The 23,710-nt window shown below is 34.2% G+C and overlaps 1 protein-coding gene across 4 annotated transcripts in view; it reads left to right on the top strand.

The window, feature by feature from the left end:
* CNKSR2 (connector enhancer of kinase suppressor of Ras 2) overlaps positions 1-23,710 on the top strand; it is a 255,645-nt gene that overhangs the window by 69,002 nt on the left and 162,933 nt on the right. For all 4 annotated transcript variants that reach the window (XM_024739455.1, XM_024739454.1, XM_024739453.1 and 1 more), the window contains exon 4: positions 3,622-3,709. In XM_024739455.1, the coding sequence (XP_024595223.1) occupies positions 3,622-3,709 (88 nt within the window). The remainder of the gene's footprint in view (positions 1-3,621; positions 3,710-23,710) is intronic.

The following is a 23,710-nucleotide window of genomic DNA, read 5'->3' as shown; positions in this document are numbered from 1 at the left end:
ACAAAAGAAAGGTCTCAAATCAATTATCTAAGCTCTCATCTCAAGAAAGTAGAAAAATAATTGCCAGTCAACAAGCATGGGCATAAAGTTTTAGTTAAGCAAGATGAAAAAGTTCTAGAGATCTGCTGTAGAACACTGTACCTATAATTAATAGTATTGTCTTTTACAGTTAAATTTTTGTTAAGAGGTTAGATCTCATGCTAAGTATTCTTAAAAAAATAAAATTAAAGAAAAAAGAAAGTAGAAAATAAGCCCAAAGCAGCAAAAGGGAGCAAATAATAATGATAAATGAACAGAAATCAATGAAACTGAAAACGGGACCACACTATGTTGAGAAGTCAATCAAAATTAAACGGATAATAAAGGAATACTACAAATAATTCTTTATACATACATTTGACAGCTTAGATGAAATGAACCAATTCCTTCAAAAACACAAAAACTACCAAAACTTACCCAAGATGAAATAGATTCTCTGAATAATCCTGTAACTATTAAAGAAATTGAATTGTACTTAGAAACTCTTTGGAGTAGGGGAAAAAAGTCCCAGGCCTAGATGATGTCACTGGTGAATTCTATGTTTAAAGAAAAAATAACACCAATTCTACACAGTCTTATTTCAGAAAATAGACATAGAGGTAATCCATCCCATCTCATTTTATGGTACAATCATTATCCTGATTCCAATACCCGGCAAAGATAGTACAAACTTACATGTTATAATCCTCCACAAAATATTGGCAATCCAAGTCCAACCACATATAAATAGAACTGTGCACCTTGCCTAAGTGGGATTCATTCTAGGCAGGCAAGGCTGCTTCAGTACTTGAAAATAAATCAATGTAGTCTACCATGTTAATGTGCTGTAGAATAAAAATCATATAATCATATCAGTTAATGTAAAAAAAAAGCATTCAGTAGAATCCTATACCCGATCATGAGAAAAATTCTCAGCAAAGTAGGAATAGAGTAGTAATATCTCAACTTGATATGAAGCATATATAAAAAGCAACAGCTGACCTTGTACTGTGAAAGACAATGCTTTCCTCCTAAGATTGGGAATAAGGCAAGGCTGTCCACTCTCATCCCTCCTGTTATAATCCAATACAGTAGGCCAGAAAAGGAAGTAAAAGGTCTAGAGATTAGAAAGGAAAAACTAAAACTTTTCCTATTTGCAAATAATATATGTCTGTGTGTAGAATATTCCAAGGTAGCTACAAAACATCTTTTTGAACTAGTAAGTGAATTTGACAAGGTTGTAGAATATGAAGTCTACACAGAAAAATTTATCACATTCTTGTATACTAGCAATGTACAGTTGGAAACAAAAAGTAAAAACATGGTATAATTTACAGTTGCTCTAGAATTAATGAGATGCCTACATATAAATTTAGCAAAATATCTACAGGATTTGTATGTGAAAACTATAAAACACTGATGTATAAAATCAAACAAACAAAAAAAAATAAAAATTAAAAAAAATCAAACAAGACCTAAATAAATGGAGAGACATACTGTGTTCATGGATTGGAAGACTCAACTTAGTAAAGATGTCAGTTCTCGAATCTTCCTGTAGGTTTAATAAAATTCACATAAAAATTACAGCAGGATTTTTTTATAGCTACAGACAGTATGATTCTAAAATTTGTATTAAAAAATAAAGGGACCATAATACTTCATCAATTTTGAAGTTTTTAATACTATTTTAAATATTATCTAACTTCAGTAATCAAAACTGGTATTGGTGGCAAGATAGACACAGGGAGTCCAGAACTTTATGCATATGGTTAGCCAGTTTTTGACAAAGGAGCAAAAGCAATTCAGTGGAGAATGGTTAGTTTTTCAACAAATGGTGTTGGAACACTTAGATAGGCACAGGGAAAAAAGTGAACCTCGACCCAAACCTCACACCTTATACAAAAATTGAGTTAAAAATGGGTCATAGATCTAAAAGTAAAATAAAAAACTTTTAGAAGAAAACTTGAGTTAGAGTCAGGTGAAGATTTCTTAGATATAAGGCTAAAGGTACAATCCAGAAAAGAAATTATCGATAAATTTGACCTCATTAAAATAAAAAACTTTTGACCTGCTAAAGATTCTGTTAAAGGATGGAAAGAGAAGCCATAGACTGAGAAGAAATTTTACAGGTTACCTATTCAGCAAAGGACTTGCGTACAGAAAATACTGAGAAGTCTCTAAACTCAATAGTAATGCCAAAAATCTAAATAAAGAATGGGCAAAGGGCTTGAGCAGACATTTCACTAAAGATTATATATGGATAGCAAATATGCACAAGTCAGCACAACCAGTTAGAAAACTATTAGGGAAATACAGTTAACGATTAAATATAGATAATATATAAATAGAGCAAATACATATAACTTTGGGGAAATACAAGTTAAATCTGTGATAAGCCTCTACATAGCTATTAGAATGGCCAAAATACATAAGTGAAAAATACGTTTCTAAAAAAATGTAACCAATAAAGGGCCTCTCCTGTGGACCCCTGTGACAATGGGAGGTGCTTGAGTTGTAGAGTTTTCTAGAAGAGAGACAAATTCAGTTTGTAACCAGGAAGCAGTCTTACATAATCATTTATAGTAAATTGCCTTAAGAGTTATCAGTAGAGAGATCCAAAGCACTAAAGTTCTAGTAATCTGACTAAATATTTACCCCCATACCTTCTTTTCTATTTGTGATTTTGTTTCCTTTAAACTGGGCCTCCCAAATCATATAAGCTTTGGCCCCACAAAAACCTGATTGGCATTCGTAGACAGGAGAGAGGATAAGGACTAATGGAAAGGCACTGAATTCATTTGGTGGCAAAACACTTGCTTGGGAAGACTGCTGCTGTCTATAACATTCTTGAAAATATAAACCTCATACCAATATATATTATTTACATGCCAAGTTGTTTGAAAAGGGATGTGAAGTGATGTAAGTAATTGATTCGGTACAAATAAAAACCTACTTAAGTTCATAGAGGTGGTATATTTGTGTTTAACTCTGGACTGTGGAGTCTGGAGTCAGACTTCCTGGGTTTGATTACTAGCTCCACCATTTACTAGTTTTCACTTAACCTTTCTCTACCTCACATTTCTTATATGTAAAATGGGAATGATAATAGTGCATATCTTAAGAGTTGTGAAAATTAGTTGGTACATGTAAAGCATTTAGAAAAGTAACTGGCATATAGTAAGTCCTCGGTAGGTGATAGCTGTCATTAGACTAGCTCTGAATTGTGACTATTTCAAGAAGCCACTGGACTCAAAATCTTACTTTCATTTGAAAATAAACTAAAATGTCTTTGCTAAAGCATGCCTTTTTGGTGTTGTTTTATTTTAGATGTAGTGAAGAGACCTCGTAAGAAGTACGAAAGAACTTTTAAATATTAAGCACTAAAAAAAGAGAAATTTGATGGAAAACAAACATTTTTCTTGAATTATCTTCCAAGCATTTCCCTCGATTTTCTTCCTTAAATATTTCCGAATATTGTTTATCCCTATGTAAACTTCAGAACAATTCATTTCATATTATTCAAAATCTTATTTTAGGCTATTGTATTTGGGGAACTTTCAAAAGCTGTTCCTATTAATCACAGTTTTCCTTTTTCCTTTATAGATCACCATTTGCTGCTGTCACAGACTATTCAGTTACAAGGAATAATGTCATACAGCTCTGCTTGGAATTAACAACAATCGTGCAACAGGTATTAGCTGGAAAATTTTCTTCAGTTAATTTATTAGCTATCTCATATTCTAACAATGAGAAGTACTTGTATTTACCAAGAGATTATAAAATACTGGTTTGGGATTTTTCTCATTCAAAGACAAATGGTTCAAAAGAAACCAAATACATAATTCATTGGAAAACTATGCATATAGCCCAGTAAACAAGAGTTTTATTTATCAGCAGATGTAAAAGTAATCTGAACCTCCAGAGACAGCTTTATAATAAATAAGTAGGTTACTCTCACACTTTTAGTGGGGATGACTAAACTGTATGGCCTTTCACAAAATTAAATTAATACATTTGAATAACAATCTGAGACTTTTGCTCTAAGACACCATTAGTTCCTTATTAGTACGACTATAGTTTCATTTATATAGGTATACATACAAACAAATATACATAATAGCCTTTAATTATCACCTTAATCATTTAAATGATCTATTTACATGAGCCAGTTTTTTTACTTTGAATATTATTTAAGCCAGGGACTTCAAATCGAACGTGTTCAGTAGTGCAGCAGCTGATGTAAATGTCCTGGCATAACATGGAGAAGTGGTAGAGGAGTGAATTGACTAGTACATATCCTGCAAAAATTTGTTTAAATCTAATAATAAAACACATCTGAGAGGTGTGAGGCTAGCAACCACCACTCTGTGTAAGCCTCATGTCAACCTATTGCTGCTACTGCTGGTACTTTCTCAGGGTGCCATTTTTTGTTAAACTATCCAGTGATGCAGAAATAGGGAAAGCAGAGGATAAAATGTGATGATACAGAAGATTATTGGGGAAATTCATGATTTAATTTATCCTTCTACTCCCTGTCCTTTATGACGAGGGATAATTTTCTTATATTGCCTGTATTTTCTCAAATAAGAAATTTTTTTAATACAATCTTAAATGTTTCAATATATTTTCTGTTGTACCGTATAGATTTTATTAGCACCATTTCTCTGAAATTGCAGGTTTATAGAAAGGAGAGTAAGTTTATGACTTTTAACTGTGGAATACAGCAGACATTCATCAGGATTATATCATAGCAGTAAGAAAGTAACTCACTGCTGTTAGTCACAAACATGGATGAAGATGATAAACATTTTATCAGCCTTGAAATGCTGTTGTCTCACTACATGTCTTCATATTTGTTATCAGTAAATTTTATTTCTGAATGTCAAAGATTTCAACTGGATATTAGGGAGAAGAGTGGAATTTTAGGCCAAAGTCAGCAAACGTTTTCTGTGAAAGGCCAAATTTTAAGTATGTAAGGTTTTGTAGGCTTTAACGATATAGGCTATATGGTGTTTGATCCAAGTATTCAACTGCAAAAGCAGCCGCAGACAATGTGTAAGTGAAATCAATGGACATGGTGATGCGCCAATAAAACTTGTTTTACAAAAACAAGCAGCAGGTTGAATTTAGCCCTGGGCCACAGTTTGCTGACTCATGTTCTAGGGCTATGCTAGTCCAGTGTGGTTCGTGGGCCAGTAGCATTATCATCACACAGAAACTTGTTAGAAATTCAGATTCTTGGCACACACTCCAAATGTACTGTGGGGAGTGCCCAGGAATCTGCATGTTTACTAGTTTTCCAGGTGATTCTGATTCTCATACACTGTTCTAAGGCATAGGAATGAAAGAACAGTAATATAATCTGTGGGTAATTTTTCTTGTAGATCTGTATTGTCAGTGACATTTCTTCAAAAATATGTTTCTAAAGCTGTTTTTTTTAAAGCCATTAAACTTGACCAGAGATTTGAGATGTGGATAATAGACTATTAGTTTCTTCCCTTTTACCATGAGAGAAAGAAGTTTTCTCTGCTTTAAGGGTACCTACTGCACAGTATTTGTATGATAATCATTCATAGTACGTTGGATATGTGTTCAGTAGCAATCTATATGCCAACAGTCATAATAATACAATAATTATCCGCCACATGACAAGATCTGTGATAACTATTACATGTATTACTTAAGGTTTTCAAATAATTGAAATACTGTGGAATTAAATGGGAGAATTGAGTTTATTTTTCAACTTTTTAAACATGAGAAACTCATACGTATTATCCATTCTATGAGAATACAATCCATCTGATGTCACCTTCTAAAATAATGTCATTTCCATGCATAATTATGACAGAAAGTGGATGTTTTTAATTTCTTGTGTCTCCTTTAAACATCTGGATCTGGATGGCCAGTTTAAGGTTAACTTTTGAGTAATTGGCCCACTCTTTGTTGCCTTGTAAACAAAGACTGCAATTCTAAATGGCAACTCTGATAAGTTTTCTTGAAAATCTTGAAGGAGAATCAGGTGTATTTATTTTCACTGAACTCATTCATACTTAATGTTTTCCCATATCAGAAGTAGATAAACAAAGTGATCTTTAAAAAAAATTACCTTTCTTTTAACTTTTACCGTAGAGTGAAGTCAAAAGTGGAAAGTTTTCTATGTGTAGAACTCACAGGTTCCAGAGCATACCTCTGTCACGCTAACCTTCAAATGTTACGTTACGAATGGCTGAAATGATTTTCAGTGACTTAAAATTTCCTGTAGAGGCATGTGCAGGGGTGGAAGTGCAGTTTGTGTGAGATAGGACTAACCCACCCATTCTGCTATTTTAAGAACCTACCATCTAAGTAACAAGTGATGCAGTTTTTGTTTCCAGAACGTATGAACACCTGCTATAGACATCTACTTCATAGAAGACATGTGCCATTCTGATATTGCCCTCAGAGGCTTGTTCATGCTCATAACAGGACCTTTTAACAGCTGCACTGTTTGGCTCAACATTCTCTTTAGGAATCTTACGTCAAGGCATAATGGGTTTAAGTTTTGCTATTTACAGATCAGGAAACATTAGGTAGGAGAGAGAGAGAGATACTTTTACAGATTGAACTTTAAGTACATCCTGTCTTGACCAAGTAATTGAAATACTCCAAGTATACAGAGGACACAGAAGGACTTTCTGTACCCTCGACCACTGTACACTCTGTTTTGAAGAGGATGCCTTGCCCTTCTTGGGAAGAGGATGCCTTGCCCTTCTTCTTGCCCTTCTTTTGAAGAGAATGTCTTGCCCTTCTTGGGTAGCAGAAACATCACCCATTTCTGTTTTTTTTAAAGTTCAGTAGCTCATAACATTTCTCACAGTTCCTTCTACCTCACTCTCATTTTCCCATCACATGTCCTGTTCCATGTGTCACCTTTAAGATGCTTCCAAACAGAAACTTCTCTGTATATGGGTGTTCTTGGTTCTTGCCTTGCCTACCCCCTCCCAACATGTTACCTGACTTGATATCTTAATTCACTTACTTTAACCAGGTCTTTTATGTGGTACCTTAAAGGAAATATTAGTCGTAAATTTCTCTCAATAAAATACATCTTCAGGGCTTCCCTGGTGGCGCAGTGGTTGAGAGTCCGCCTGCTGATGCAGGGGACACGGGTTCGTGCCCCGGGTCGGGAAGATCCCACATGCCGCGGAGCGGCTACGCCCATGAGCCATGGCCGCTGAGCCTGCGCGTCTGCAGCCTGTGCTCCGCAACGGGAGAGGCCACAACAGTGAGAGGCCCGCGTACCACAAAAAAAAAAAAAAAAAAATACATCTTCATGACATTATGATTTAATCTACTTATAAGTATAGAATGGATCACTTTCAGACTAGTCATCCCAAAGCCCAGCTCCAATTCTGTCGCTTTCAGCGATTTTCTCCTAATTTCCAAATTGATTACAAATTCCTCTTTGGAATTCAAAGGACTCCAAGTAAGGTTCTAATATAATTTCAATTTTATCTTCTAGTACTCCTTTGTATCTTAATTGTACTCCAGTTCATGTAGATGAGTTATTGTTGGTAAAATAGATCTTGCAGTTTCATCTTTTTATGTTGTGAGGCCTCCTCAGAACATGTCCCATATATCTTTTTATCACTGCCTGTCAAAATTATGTCCCATCCTTTAAGGCCTCTAGGAAATGCCACCCCACTCATGAAACTTTTACTATTTCTCATAATTGTTTGTATACCCCCTACTTTGACCATTTATATTTAATCAACCGTGGTTGATGTGGTTGCGATTAAATTAAATATACCACCTTGCTCTTTGTCTTCTATGTCTCCAGTCTGGTCTTTGTTCCTTTTTCTGTATTAATTATTTTTTATGATTACAGTTTGTCCCCTTTGTTGACTTATCAGCTACAATTGCTTGTTGTATGAGCAAAGGTAGAAATCCCTTAAACTTACTTTACATGCATTTTACATCTTGTCAGTTATATTCTGCTGTGAGTCATAATTATCTGACTTCCATTAGACTGTTTTCTTCTTGAAAACAGGAACAATGTTGTGCTCATTACTTACTTGTTAAAATAAATTGACCTGAGCCCCAGTTATCCCATGTAGTTAGCACATACCCATTTATACTCTTCCAGAAAAATCTAGAATTAAATGCTTAAATCGTTACTTATTTTTATTTCAACTCCAGTGTAAAAGCTGCAGTTCTGTCTCTGCTACTCATATAAAGAACCCCAGAGATATACAGAGATACCCATCACTTTACATCTCAGTTTATTCATTAATTAAAATTAAAATATTGATCCTCATAACCATTTTCCAGTGCTAGAATGAAAGTGAACGAAACTTCTGAAACACTATGCTGTTATATAACACTAACAAAATATATTTTTTAGAGGAAACTTAATTGTAGGCATGATATGAATGTCTGTAAATCATCTCTTAAATAATCTATTATTTTTCTACTGTTGTGTGATGTCATATCTTTGATGCCAAGTCTTTCTGGGCTCTGTGGTCTGTTGCTACCTATCTTGGCAATAGGAATGAGGATGGTAATTAAAATGATGAAATAAAACAGTTAAGTGTTTGCTTCTTGATGATGAAACTACAGGTGATTTTAGTTTATTTAGACTATGTTTCTGTATTTTTCAGATTTTCTAAAATGAATTTGAGTTATTAGAAAAACAAAATGAATGCTATGTACATTGAAGAAATACTACTTTCAGTTTGATGAAAGAGCACAGCATAGATGAATACTTATTATATTTTAAAATAAATTACGTAGTTTACAAACAGTCGGTGTCCATCTAATGGTCTCATTCAGCCATTAAATACACACTAATCATCTCATTCACTTGGAATTGTATGCAGTATCTAAAGGCAGAATTAAACTTAAGCTGCCAGTAAAAGAGGCCAACTTGAATAAGCAAAGTGTAGATTTAAAAAAAAAATATCTAGGGCATGCATTTATTACCAGGCTTTCAAGAAATCTCATCTGAACAGTTATGATGATAGTTATGCTTTGAAATATGCTGTACTTCAAATTATTTTCACTCAACTTTAATTATTTTTATTCCCTTTGAGCAAGATGAGATGATCAATATCTAAAAATAAACTGTCACAAATAGCTTTTTTTTCCCCTTCTTAGCACAAAGGAGTGGTACTATGAAGTAAGTGGAAAGTGCTTCTTGATATTGGCTACTTATATTTAAAGCAATGCAAACATTAGAGGAGAAAGAGAAATTTCTTTTAACAAGCTCTGTTTGGAAGAATTTATTTAATCTTACTGTATCTGTTTTTCTTATTTCCAGATGTGATGGGTTTAGACAGTTATAGTTGAAGTCTTTTAAAGAGATTCTTCCCCCAACACCTCTTCCCCACATAAGATATAATAACACATTTGAGAAAAAAGGGAAACTGGTTTTAAAATCTTAAATGGGAAGAATTCTCACAAAGAACTGAAGCTTCAGATATTTAGAGCACTGTCGGCACCTGAAACAGAAAAATGAGACAGGTACCCACGCACTTCTTGTCAGCATTGAAATAATTGCCATGATGCCTACCCTAATGAGTATCAGCTTAACCTAAACTTATTCTACTGCACCATTTAAAATGTTTTCCAGTTCAAACACAAAAAATGATTAATTAGATTGTCACTAGTTAAGAAATGGGTGCAAAAGTATCGGTTTGCAAGGTGAAACTTTGGTGGAACTTAGAATACTTGGGGCAAGGGACGGAGGGTGGGGACAATGAGTATTGGGAGATTTGAGGCTTAGCCCTGTTGTTTCATGAGCATTTCACCTTGGACAAACCATCTATAAACAGAAATAATTCTATCATTGTGAGAATCAAATTAGATGTATTAAAAATGGTTCACAAATGTGAAGTGAAAAACAAAAGTAAAGTATTATTAATTATAAAATGGATGAGAAAAAGACTTGATACAAAGAACTAGAATAACAAGTTTGTTTTAAATAATAAATGTACACAGATTTTTTTTCTCCATTTGGTGTTAGTTTTCTTCAGCTACATATACAGTGAAGGAGATACTGAGAGAAAAATTTCAACATGTGAAACATTTTAAATCAGATTTTGAACTGTTAAATGCAGAGTGAAAGCTTCCTTTTTTGCTTATTTAAAAATGTTTTTAATTTAATTTGTAAGTAAACTTTTTATTTTGAGATAGTTGTAGATTCACATGCAATTGTAAAATGAAGACTTCCTTTTAAAATTCAAGTTCTGCTGATATACTCTTACCTGAAATGGTCCCTTCTAAATTATATATTATAAAATGTTCTTGTGTTTTCTCATGGGCTTGCTCGTTTTTCATCCTTTTAAGGCTCATTTTTCCGTGTCCTTGAGTATCACTGATTTTCTGGATAGTGTTTGAAACATACTTCTTTCCCTTACCATTCCCAGCTTAAAGTTAGGAAAAAAAAAAAAGGTCAATAGTCTTTCACCTAAGATGGTTATAAATAATTTTTGAGAAGAAAAAATACAATTTTAGAAACCTTTCTAAAAACATCAATCTATTTTAAATATGTGATTTTTTACCTACTGCATGGTCAACAATTTCCTTTCCCACCCTCTAAAATCTGAAGAAATAGCATGTACTGTTCAAAACATCTTAACTGAGAGAATCTTCACTGAGAACTGGAAGTTTTTTTAGATGTTGAAAGAGAGCTTTTATGGTCCTAGCTTGTATTCGTTCCGTTGATGTTGTATGGCATCTGTATAAAGGTTTGTATGTAGCACACTCTATACTCCTCTAATTTCTATATTTTTTATATTATAAATGCAGTGTAATATGCTTTATAGAAAAATTTAGAGTAATGAAAAGAAAAAAAACATTGCTTGTAATCTTTCCACCCAAAGAAAACGCCTGTTATCATTTTGCTTGTTTTACTTGCCATTTTGTCTGTTTTCATCTACATACACATGTATATATTCAAAATGGTCTTTTTCATCTAGTATTGTGCCATAATTTTTAAAATTTTACTGCATAGTTATTAGGTATTTTGTCCTTTAAAAAAGTTTATAAAATAATAATACTCATTAATTTAAAAAATACAGAAAACCATAAAGAAGAATAGTTACTGTCATCCCAACTTAAGCACCAGAAACAACTGTGCCACTGCTTTGGTCTTTCCTCTAATAAATATCTTTACTTAAGTTGTTTTTCTGATTTTATGACCGTTCATTTGTTTGATTTTTTTCCCCATATTTACCTGTCTGATGTATTTTGTTCCTTTCTAACTCTTTGTTCAAGAAAATGGAAAAAATAGTCTTCAAAGGTCAATAGTGGAAATGGTTCTTTTTGATGGACATCTTCCTCTAAATTATGTGTGTGTGTGCTTTCTACTCATTTTTGTTACCTTTACACCATTTTAAATACATATCAGTAAAAGTAAACTATTTATGAGTTATTCTTTAAATATACATTTTTAAATAAAAATGTAAGTGAACATATTGAGTATATAACCCTTTAAAAAAATATTCCTGCTTGAATTTAATCTAACCTGTTTTATCTTAATTGGGTTGTTATTTACTCAAGGTAAATACCCAAGAGAAAATAAGAGCTTTTTTAGGACTTAATTGAACTGGTATTTGTGGTTTAAATTGTTAGGACATGTATTTATAAATAGCAAAAAATAAAAGATTACAGAATTTTGTAAAAATAGCCTTAGAAATGATTTTTTATGTTTTATTAAGGATTTAAGCAAGAAAATTTGGCCTATGAGTTTATTGACAGTACTATCATATTTTACTTTATTATGTTTTATCTATATGAATATTACATCCTTTACCTTCCTAGTTGACACTTTATATTATTTACTCTTACCTTTTATGGCAAAATAGGTTAGTGAGCTTTGATATAAAGTAGATCTGAATTCATTATGGCTCTGCTCTTTACAAACTGTGTGAACTTGGACAGATTACTTCATATCTCTGATAACTGTGTCTTTATTTGTAAAGTGGATCACCAACCACCTTGTTGGATTATTGTAGGTGAATTTATGTGAATATTGGAAATTGATCTAGTTCATGATCTGGCATTTTAGTGAGTGCTTAATAAATGGCAATTTTAGTTACCTTGTATAGCAAAAGATCTTTGGAAACTCTCTCAGTTAGTTTGTTGTTTCACACAAAATTTAAAGGAGTGATTCTCTGCTTACTTTTGGTACTGAGGGGCAATGAAGAAAGACCTGTTTCTACAATGAGTGATTTTTTATAAAGAATTTTGGTTTAATTTCGGATGATTTTAGAATTTAAGGCAAATTGGTAACTATATATGTTTCATATTCTGGATGATATTTTGAAATGTCCATGTTCAAATGGAATACAGAAATTAATTTTGGTTACTTGTGAATTTGCCATCCCTATCCACATATTCAAGCAACCTAGAGTTGAAAGTGGAAAACTCGAAACTTGTAAAGGTAAAAGGCTAGTGTATAATAAATAGTCAGTCTTACAGAATGTGTGTTGTAATAGGGATATTAAGATTCAAGTAGTAGTGAAGTACATGTAAAGTTCTAAAATGGGGATATAAATTATACTGGGGTAGGCAGGCTATATTCTGTGGTTCATGTAGTAAGTATTAAACCATATGAAAGCTCAGCCAGGATAGTCTATCATTCATCTCAAACACAGCTTTAAATATTATTTTTGCTGTATTTTCAGGGTTAGTGTTTAAGCCTTCCTGAATCAGACATTCTAGGTGACCTGAAAAATGGACTTGGGCTCTTGGGATTTGAAACTGGTACATTTCAGACCAAAAACGAGGACAAACTTTATATGTAATTTTTAAACAATATGAATTACATTACTTAGCATACCTGTTGAAGGCAATATGAAAGATAATGTTTTTTTATTTTATATTTAAGCAATATATTTTAGTTCAATACTCAGTCCTTTAAGTTTTCTTCAGTTGTTTCGGTTGATGATGAATAAGCAAAGCCATTATCTTTTTAAACTTGTCTTTATAATCCTAACGTAATGAATCAGGAGTTAGATATAGAACTATTAGGCACAGTACCCAGATAGCTTGAGGACTATTTTTCTGAAGACAAATATAAAACTAAAAACATATAGAGGGCTTCCCTGGTGGCGCAGTGGTTGGGAGTCTGCCTGCCGAGGCGGGGGACACGGGTTCGTGCCCCGGTCCGGGAGGATCCCACATGCCGCGGAGCGGCTGGACCCCTGGGCCATAGCCACTGAGCCTGCGCGTCCGGAGCCTGTGCTCCGCAACGGGAGAGGCCACAACAGTGAGAGGCCCGCGTACCACAAAAAAACAAACAAAAAAACATATAGAATTTGCAAAGCTGAGATTATGCTGTGTATATATGTCTGTATCCCTTTGAAGGCCTAGAATATAGCATTATAATCTGAGTAGATATAAATACACAAACAGAGAGAAAGAGAAATCCTCATTCTTGATGTTAAAAAAAAACATGATTGTTGGTAGCTGCAAATTTTCTGAAGGCTCAGACTGAAAGGTAAAGAAGAGTGATGAAATTATTACATGATAATAAGACTTTAGGAAAGCATCTTTCTGACACTTTTTTTGTGAAAAATAACTTTAAAACTTTATATTATATGAAAATGAAATAGGCTGTTTATATAGGTTTTTTCTTTTACAAACCTAGACTATATTGCATGTTATCTGAGCATCTTACCAAAACACTTTTAAAGATGTAGATAGTATCACCATTAATAATAACAGAAGAACTAGATATGTGGTGTAGTATATTAATTAAATTCTTTTAGATAGCAAATGACAGGATACTGTTTCTCAGACATCTGTTTTGTCACTATTACATTTCTAAATTCATGTAATATTATATATATACACAAAAGAATGCATGTCATATATATGTTATGAAGCATAAGAATAATCAGATACTCATAAATTGGCCATTTAATTTACTAACTAGAACATTACCAACATTGTCTTAGTTATAACTATGCTCCTCCCCATCTCATTACCCTGCCTCTTCTCAGGGTGTTTATTTTTTTTTTTCATAAAATAGTTGCATACATTTTCTAAACATCTCATTTAGTTACGCTTGTCTTTGTGCTTTATAAAAATAGTATCACTCTGCATATTACTTTTTTCACTTGATGTATTTCTGAACTCATTCATGTTTTGCTTAGTCACTGTAGTTCATTCACTTTCACTCCATATAATACTTAATTGTGTGTATATACTCCAGTGCGTATCCATTCTCTTGACCATGAATATTTGGATATATACTTACATTTAGTTATGTATGTAGGAGAGTAATTGCTGGCTTATACGGTATACACATGCTCATCTTTACAAATGTACCACATCCTGTTCCCAAAGTTTTATTGCTTATTTATGTAATGTACTTTCATTGTCTTCCTACCTTCTGAATTACTATATTTTGTCTTATTATGCAGTTCACCTTTTGAGGGGCTTTTAACATTTTCTCACAAAGACTCCAAGAAGATAGAACTTTTACCATTATTGCTATATTATATATAAGGAAACAGATGTAGAAAGATGGGTTAGGTGATTCTTAACCCTCGTAGGTGGTCAGTTTTTCAGAAGAGAATCCCTGATATGCTCCCATTTGTAATGTATTGTGATGATTCTTTTTAAAGAATCAAGCCAAAAGTAATACTAATCCATTTAAGAAAAGATTTGCAGTGGTGAATGCAAGTTGTCTGCCTTTTGCACCTCTGTGTCTCCAGTGCCTGGCAAATAAATGTCTGTTGAAAGAATGAAAGGATTAATTTTCCCCGTAAAATTTCACCTAAAAAAGGGTTACAGGATTTTAAATGTAGCTGCTGTAACTGATTCTGATGCTGATGAAAACCTGAGAGAGAACTAAACAGAGTTGATAAAATCCAGGTATATCATGATTATTACAGATACAAAATTAGTCCTTAAAATTTTAAGGCTGCTTTTTCCTATTTCTTCTCATTTTAATGCTTGTAACTCCAGGGAGATGAGTTGGGAGAAACAGCGGTGATGGCACCAGTCTCCTTGTGAAACTGGTAATGAGCTAGTGAATTGGGGAGGGGAGGGGAAAGGAATTATTGCGGAGAGGATCAGAAGCTTGGAGGGGAGGGCTGGTTTTGGAGCTAAAAAAGGTTCCTATTACTGTCCAGTCTGCTTCCCACCCTCCCCAAATAAATCCATGTGTGCATTTCCGAGTAGCCTTTAGAATGCTTTTGTAGCTTAAAAATTCCAATTTTGATCTGATAGCAAATTTAGAAACCTGAGCCCTAAAGGAATATAGAGCATGATGTTACTGGACTATGCAGTGCCATAGCAGGAGTTATCAAAGTACCTAAAGGGAAAAATCAAAAGGTTTGATTAGGTAACTTTATTGGTTCTGGTTCTGCAAATATTTTCTTGTGTATCTTGCTCTTATTTAAGTGCTATCTGCAAAGTTTTTAATGCCTTTTGAAATGTCTACCCTAGCACTATTCAGCAGTTATTAATACCATAGCTATTAATTTCCTTTTCAGTGTCTCACTGTTTTCCACAGCCCTCCTCACGCCACTAAATATCTCACTAGGCCTCCTGTTTCCTCCCATTTAAACTGTCTGCACAAATGTTCTCCTGCCCTGTCTCCCCACAAAGATTCTGAACTGCCTTTTAAAATTGAAATGTATTTGGCCCTTGGCTCTTCTGTTCATCTTTTTAACCCCTCCCTCAAACCATATCATCTGGATAAATCCTATTCCTTATGACATTTAAAAAGTATTAGCAAGAAAAAAAGGGCTATATAAAGTGTAATAGGCAGGCGATAGTATCATTACTATTTTGAGGTTGGCAAAATGCTTTTACAACATGTTATCAGATTTGTTCCTCACAATAATCAGGTGAAGTAGGTAGACCAGATGTCATCCCAATTTTGTAAATGAGTAAATGGAATTTTAGAGAGGGACCGTGACATAGTCAGTTAGTGACATGGCCAGGACTCAGATCCAGGTGCTTTGACATGGTTTGTAATACTTCTTGCTCATTGTTTCTCAAGTTTGGCCTCATCTTAGAATCAAGTAAAGAACTCTTTATTTAAAAACACTGATATCTGGGTCCCATCCAAGACCTATTAAATTAGACTCTCTGTGGTGGGGTTGTAATCAGTATTTTTTAAATGATACCTCAGTTGATTCTAATGTGGAGCCAAAGTTGATAACAACCGTGATATAGTCACACTTTACTGGTTTAGTATGAGAGGAACGTGAGGTGGGAAGAAAATGTATGTGATCAAGAACAGTGTTTACCAATGGTTGGTCCATGGACCATGATTCACCCAGGGAAGCTTGCTAAACATGCATATTCCCTGGACTTCACCACAGCACGGTATGAATGACTGAGAACTATGGATCAGGAGGTTCAACTATTGATAGGTGATATCAGCCCAGAGCCCACACTTTTATAAAAGAGACTAGTTAAAGTTTTGAATTTACAACTGTAGTTATCAATTCATAGTCTATCTGTGCCGTACATGCATATCCAAAGGGATTAGACTTGTCCTTTGAAACATCAAATATAACTTATTAACAAAAATGGTCATTGTGCATTTGTAATAAGGGGAGAACCAGTGCTAGAAACTAATGTGGTGTCAACAGACAGAGGCAGGAACTAGAGTTACTAAAACAAGAAGGAATAATAATAACATTTTTAGCATTTATTATGAATTATATTATGCCTTACATGGATTATATCATTGAATCACACAAAATCTATGACATAGATTTTCATACTTACATAAGATGAATGCAGCAAATCAAAGAAAATATAGAGCTACTAGTTACAGGCACTGATTTTCTGAGGCATTTTGCCCTGCTGCCGAAGTAGTTTTTAATAACCCAGGCCTCTTGGGTTGGGTCAGAATAACCACCAACATCAGATAGGTAATTCAGATGAAATTAGGCCCTAACACAAGTGAAATAATGGATTGAAATTGTAATTGATAGTGGCAGGTTGAAGAACTGGTCAGAATTAAGTAATTAGGACAAGTGAGCATGAATCAAACTTAAAAAAATGAGGCAAAAATTCTCTAAAATACAAGATGGGAAAAGACTAGATTTGCATGAAGGTAGCAGAATGTAGTCTGAGGTTAATTGTGAATTACATTGTGTGAGGAGTGATATAGCCCCTCATATTTCCTGAAATGAAGAGGTACGGTATGTAAAATTCATAGAGTAGTTACTGCATTAAACGCTGCATTGGTTAGGTCTTCATTTGCTTGAGTGTTCTGTATCTCCCTCTTTTATGGAGGATTGTATCAGTCAAAGTAAGCTAGATTATGCTGTACTAACAACCTGAAAATGTTAGTGGCTTTTAATAATACTCATGTCCAGTGCTCTCCATGTCCATCCTGGGTTGCTATAGCTGTTCTCCACATCCTCTTCACTTCAAAGCTCAGAGTAGCCTCTTCTTGAACACTGCTGGCAGAGGGAAAAGAGAGCATGGTGAACTATGTACTGGTTATTAAAGTTTCTGCATGGAAATAAGACATAGCACTTTGGCTCACATTTTGTTGAACAAAGTAAGTCATAGATCCATGGCCAACATCAGTGGCTCCAGGAAGTTTACTTTTCCCTTAAAAAAAGAAAGTATATATTTAGAAATCATAATACAAATCTGCTACAGTAATGAATCTCTAAAAAATTCCAATATAGCATTATACCAGAATTTTAAGGACAACAATGTTTATTTGAATATAAGGAAAGAGGCAATAAAATTAGGTGCTGAAATTTTAAATATCAAGAAAACAGCTTGGTAAAGGTTGAATTTGAAGAATTTCTTATTTTCCCTCAATGGTGTGTTTGTATGCATGTGTATGTCTCTTGGTATTTTAAGTATAATCTACTGGAATATGGGGTGGTAGGTTTGGTGGGAGGGGGAGACTTCTCGAATTTTTTCAAAGCATAAAATTCTGCCTTATAATCACTCAGTGTTATGACTAGGAAACACTAAATGGATACTGATTTTGTGTAATATCTATTTTGAAGGTGTACCACGTTAAGCCTAGATTTGAGCTAGTAGTATTACTCGGACAGTTTAGTATTGTCTAGGATTTAAATATCTTATCATCATCAGTGATCTATAAATATTTATTGAGTGTCCAGGTAAGTGGCACTTTTTCATATGTTGGACACAGTTACTGAAAAGAAATGGTTTCATTTTGTCCAAGCAAGTGCATTCTAAGTAGATAAAAAGGACAAAGATACATGAGCTTAAGGAATTTTGTAAACTAATACTTAGAATTTGTTTCACATATACTATAACTTCCATTTATTTTCTGGCAGCCAAGTGTATGATGTTGAATTGAAGAATTAATGTTTAATTTATATGTTTATTTGTAATGGGGTGTGGTATTTATCTTTGCTTGAACTCTTTAGTTGAATTTGTCACGAGGGAAAAATTGTCTCCCAATTTTAGACCCTATAGATTTTCTTTTCATTGTGATATGTTAGATGGTCATTACAGTAAGTAACTTGAACATGTGGACGCTAGAGAGACTTGCAAAGAAATTTTAGCTTCATTGAATGAATATAAAATTCTTAATATCTTTTGCATAATATGAATCTTCATGCTGAGAAAGGCCCAATTATTTTTGTTGAAAATATCTGCTGAGATCATGCAGATTAAAGTTTAAAACCAAACTCATGTTTAAAGTTATTTTAAAACTGTGAAACTCTATTTTTGTACAAAATAGTATGAAGAGACTAAGTGTGCTGTACTAGTTTGTATAGCAGTTAGTTTTATTTTTAAAATATGGCTTTAAAAGTTTCATTTTTTTACACCTAACCTATAAATATTTACTGTGGAATATGAAAATAGAGAACCAATGGAAGAAAATAATCATAACTGATAAATTCACAGTTTATTTATAGAGTGTCAGAGCACCTTGAGAAATTAAAGAGACAGTACAGTTGAATATAAGATTCCTTCTTTGAAAATATTGACAATCTAATGGGAAAGACTAAGACTAACATATAGATTACTGATGGAAACATAAAATATGTACAGTTAGTAGTTATCTGATTGGCCATTCAAAATCATTTAGGTCTTGACTCAAGACATGCAGAATAAACAAACTTGGTTCATAATGGGGATTAGCTCATTCACTGCCCCTTCAAGTTGTCAAAACAAAGCTATTAAAGTTACAGGATCACAATCTCACTCTAATGAGTTTTCTAGTCAATGGTACATTGACTTGACATTTTTACTTTTTATGCCTTTTGACAGTTCAATCTTGAAAAGCCTCAGTGGTTTTTGGATTTGTTGGAGAGCCACTTAGATGCTGAAAAACACAATCAGACTCACTTCTGCTTGTACCCCCAAGTCTCTATATGCTAAAAGATTAGTTTCCACACCCTTTCAACTGTTGAAACATTAGTCTTTCATTGTCAAGTGGAAGGCGAGAGTGATTAGAGTCAAATGGGGTTTCATTTTAGATGACCTCCTGGGGGAGAACTGGAGCAGTATTTTGAAGAGGAATATGATCTAAGATGCAGAAGAATATGGTTATGTTCACCAACAGAAAGACTAGGATGGCCTCTAAGGTCGTGCCCACCCACACATTCTCCTCCCATTCTTTGTTAATTGCACTTTTTATGTTACAACTTGTAACCTTATTTAACCTAATGAAAATCTTAGCCAATTCTTTTAAAAACTGGTCATTTTAAAATTTCAACAGATACCATCCTTCTGAACATTCTTCTTCTCATTGCAAAATCACATCAGAAAGACTAACAAGTATGTGGTCATTGAGTCAGTCACAACGGTGAAGGGATTGCCAAGGAGGTAGTTGTGGGGTTATTGTACCTCTGCCTTGTTTGCCAATGACATTTATCTGAAATTAGAATGAAACTATGGCCTTTTGATAACACGTTCAGGAAGGATGTCGATGCCTGTCTATTCACCGTGGACATTCTTCTTTGTACTCGGGACATTCAGTCAGCTTTCTGTCTCTGATGAATCTTAATTTAGTTTGGACTTTTATCTTTCATCCATTGCAAATCTTTTATCACTGGCACTGCTTTCTCTGTGCCCACAAAGCTATGTGATGGGTACTTTGGATTCATTTTCATGCTTTTCCATATATTACCTTACAAAGAGAATTGGTGTCATTGTACTGTGTGGCTACTGTAGATGTCATAGTAGACTGGAATCTGCCCTTTGCTGAAGGAAAAAAACTGAAGGATCTGGTTAACGACTGGGAATTAAATCCCTTTGTTTTCTTCCCAGATACTGCTTTTACTGTTATTTGTTTCTTGGTAAATGGCTTCTCCAACTGTTGGATGGACTATAGTATATTTCTCTAGACCTGCACTGCTGTCTAACATGGTAACCACTAGCTGCATGTGGCAATTTTGGGGGGCTTTGTGGCCGCACCTTGCGTCTTGCGGGGTCTTAGTTCCCCGACCAGGGATTGAACCTGGGCCACAGCAGTGAAAAGGCAGAGTCCTAACCACTGTACTGCCTGGGAATTCCTTGCACGTAGCAGTTGAAATGTAAATTTAATTAAAATTAAGTAAAATTATAAATTCAGTTCCTCATTTGCACTAGCCACATTTCAAGTGCTTAATAGCCACACATGTCTAATGACTATTGAATTAGATAGCACAGACATAGAATATATTATTATAACTCTATTATCACTGTAAGTTGTATTAGATATGTCTCTGTAGCACCACTTTCTCCATTTACTCCTGGCCACACAACTAACTCTTCCTCCATCTGGCTCTTAAACATAAGCATTGTCTGATCTTGTCCTTAGCTATCTTCTCACTACACATATTCTTTTTTGATGAATTCATTGTTGTTTGTTTTTCTTGTACCTTTAATTGTCTGTTTAATGTAAATATTTCCCAGATCTGGTTGTATTCTAGATCCACTTCAGCTTTTTCAGCTACTTGCTGGACAGCTTTGTATATGTCCTCTCAGCAACTTCTAATTTTATATGCCCAAAATAGAATTATTTTATTCTCCCTAAATTCTCTCTTCCTATCATCTCTACAGTGTTATTCATCCATTAGCCCTGGGGTAATGTTTAACTTTCCTCTCCCCATTATTCTCTGTATCTAATGAATCAGTCGCCCAGTTCACTCATTCCTGGCTACCTGTATGTCATCCACCTCTCCTCATCTCCCCTTCCACCATCGTAAACTCAGTTCAAGTCCTAATTACATATCACATTTTCTATCGAAAAATTATTCTGACTGACCTCCCTGCCTCCAGCTTTTCTCCCTTCCGAAGCCATACCTTCTTCCTCATCATTTTCGTAAAACATACGTTTGATCACATACTTCCCATACTCACACATCTGTGAGCACTCCCTTGTAGCAGAGTAAAGAGCATACTTATTCATCCTCACTAGAGTGGAAATGTCTACTTCGTATGTCTAGAAAGGTACACAACTTTCCAGGTCTCTTCCATCTGAGACCTGGCACCAATGTTACTCCTGTAACTAAAGGAAAGGAACAAGAGGAAAGGAACTATGAGAAAAGGAACAAGAGATGTCTATTTGAGTTGTTAAGCTAGACCATAGAGTTTGAACTCTGCCCCCACCCCACCCCACCTCACCCCTGTATCCCCCCAGCACACACACACACACACACACACACACACACACACACACACACACACGCTTATCATTCACATTGTTGTTTAACACCAACCATGGCACTAGGTAAGCTACCCTGACTTCAACCTCACCCAAATGAAAGTCAAAAGAAATTGTCAATCGACTGAGTTAAGTCTTTGCTACCCTAATAGAATGGGTCTTCAAAATAGATTGTTATACAAAAATAAAGCTTTTATTCCCTTTAAAACAACAAAATTCCTCCAGCCTATCATTAGTAGCTCTCCACAATATGACATGTTTTTCTAAGCTTTCTTTCTCACTGCACTCACCCCACATACCTTACACTCTAGCCAAATTGGTTTGCTTACTCCTGATTGTGCCTTTGTTCAGTGTGTTTACATAATTTGGAACGATCTTTCCTCATGAACCCCCAATTTCCAGATTTAAAAGCTATTTAAGACCAGCTAAAATATCATCTCTTCCAGAAGGTCATTCCAGAGTTAACAAGTAAGGATTTATCTCCTTTTTAGGGGGATCTTCTGTTAGCATTTATCTTGTGTACGTTGTATTATTATTTGAATAGTTTCACCTATTTCTCTACTAAATAATGAAATAATGGCCAAGGACCAAGTTTAATTTATCTTTGATCACGCAATAGTCCCTGACAGAGAATTGCATTTAGAAGATGCGAGAAAAAAAAAAAAAAACCTTTTTGGTGAATGGTATTGTGACTTGAGTGAATGAATGAATGAATAAGAGTGTAACACTAACTCATTACATGAACTAATCACTGAAGCATCATATGAAGAAATTTTGATACCTTAATAATAGAATATGTGAAGTATTCATTATGCAAGTACCATTATCAAAGGATTGCATAGATGGATTATTTAAATATTACTTGTAAACAAAGCAATATTTTTTATATTATTTGTATAAATGTACTATAATATATGTACTAAAAAGATACAGATGAAAATTTATAGCATTTATAGTTATAAAGTTCCATGGAATAGTATATAACATTAGAGACATACACTATTTCTCTTCACTCTCTCTTTATGTATTCAGTATTAATAACTTATGTACTGTTCTTGTGACTATCTATAATACACAGTTGATGAGAAATATTACTTGTACTGAGCATCCTAGTCCCCAGGTGACAAAGTATTCAACATTTATGGTAAAATATATGGTGGAATTTTTTAATGTATTCTGCTCAGTATAGCAACTGGCTCATTGTTTCACAGAAAGGGTAACTGATTATGATCCTGTGTGGGTGATCTTATTTTGCTAAGAAAAAAAGGGATCAAAACTGAAGAAACACTCCTCTTTTTTATGAATATTGTCATATTAAGAATTTGGGGCATTTAAATGTGCATCACATGGTTTGTATAAGCATTATATATAAAAAGGATAAAGAAGAAATGCAAGTGTTATTTTGCATGTACAGTAAAAGACAGCATGAGCTACTGAAGAAAATTCCTGGGAGTATATAGTGGCATAGCTCTAAATCCAATTTTAAAAATCTAAATTTAATCCTAACCTAAAAATAACTAGAACGTCAGAGGTGTACCTTTCCATAGTATGAATAAGTTCATAAAATGGAGATTTCTCCATATGCAGTGCGATTTTATTTTTAAAACTTGGGGGTATGACCTTTTGGGAAAAGATTTGGCCCTAAGTGGTAACAAAACCCACACTTCAGAAGCAAAAACTTTAAAATCACAATTTGATGGAAATAAAATAACTTACTGATAAGATGACTCCCTCAAAGTACCTAGGGCTGTATAAATATTTAGCACGATAAAATGAACTCCAAGAAATTATAGCTTAACTAAATAGAACATAGTCATTTAGTTTCTATTCTTCTCCCTAATATAAAGCAGCAGGTTAATATGTGCTTTTTGTGTTGTTCTGCTTTATTGTTTTGTTTTTTTTATGCTGTGTCTCAACCTTTGTGAAAGCCTTTGGTTTTCAATAATGAAGAGGCATTCTGGCTGAAAGAAGGTAGAGATACAGACAAGTAGAAGCAGTATTCAAAGTAGTAAGCTATTTAAAGAGAAATAAGTTTACTAGCAGGAAAAAAGAAAAACCAATCAATAAATTGGGGGAACGTGTAAC

The sequence above is a fragment of the Neophocaena asiaeorientalis genome, unplaced genomic scaffold, assembly GCF_003031525.2.
Source record: "Neophocaena asiaeorientalis asiaeorientalis breed wild unplaced genomic scaffold, Neophocaena_asiaeorientalis_V1.1 scaffold194, whole genome shotgun sequence".
NCBI lineage: Eukaryota > Metazoa > Chordata > Mammalia > Artiodactyla > Phocoenidae > Neophocaena > Neophocaena asiaeorientalis.
This window is presented reverse-complemented; position numbering and strand designations above follow the sequence as displayed.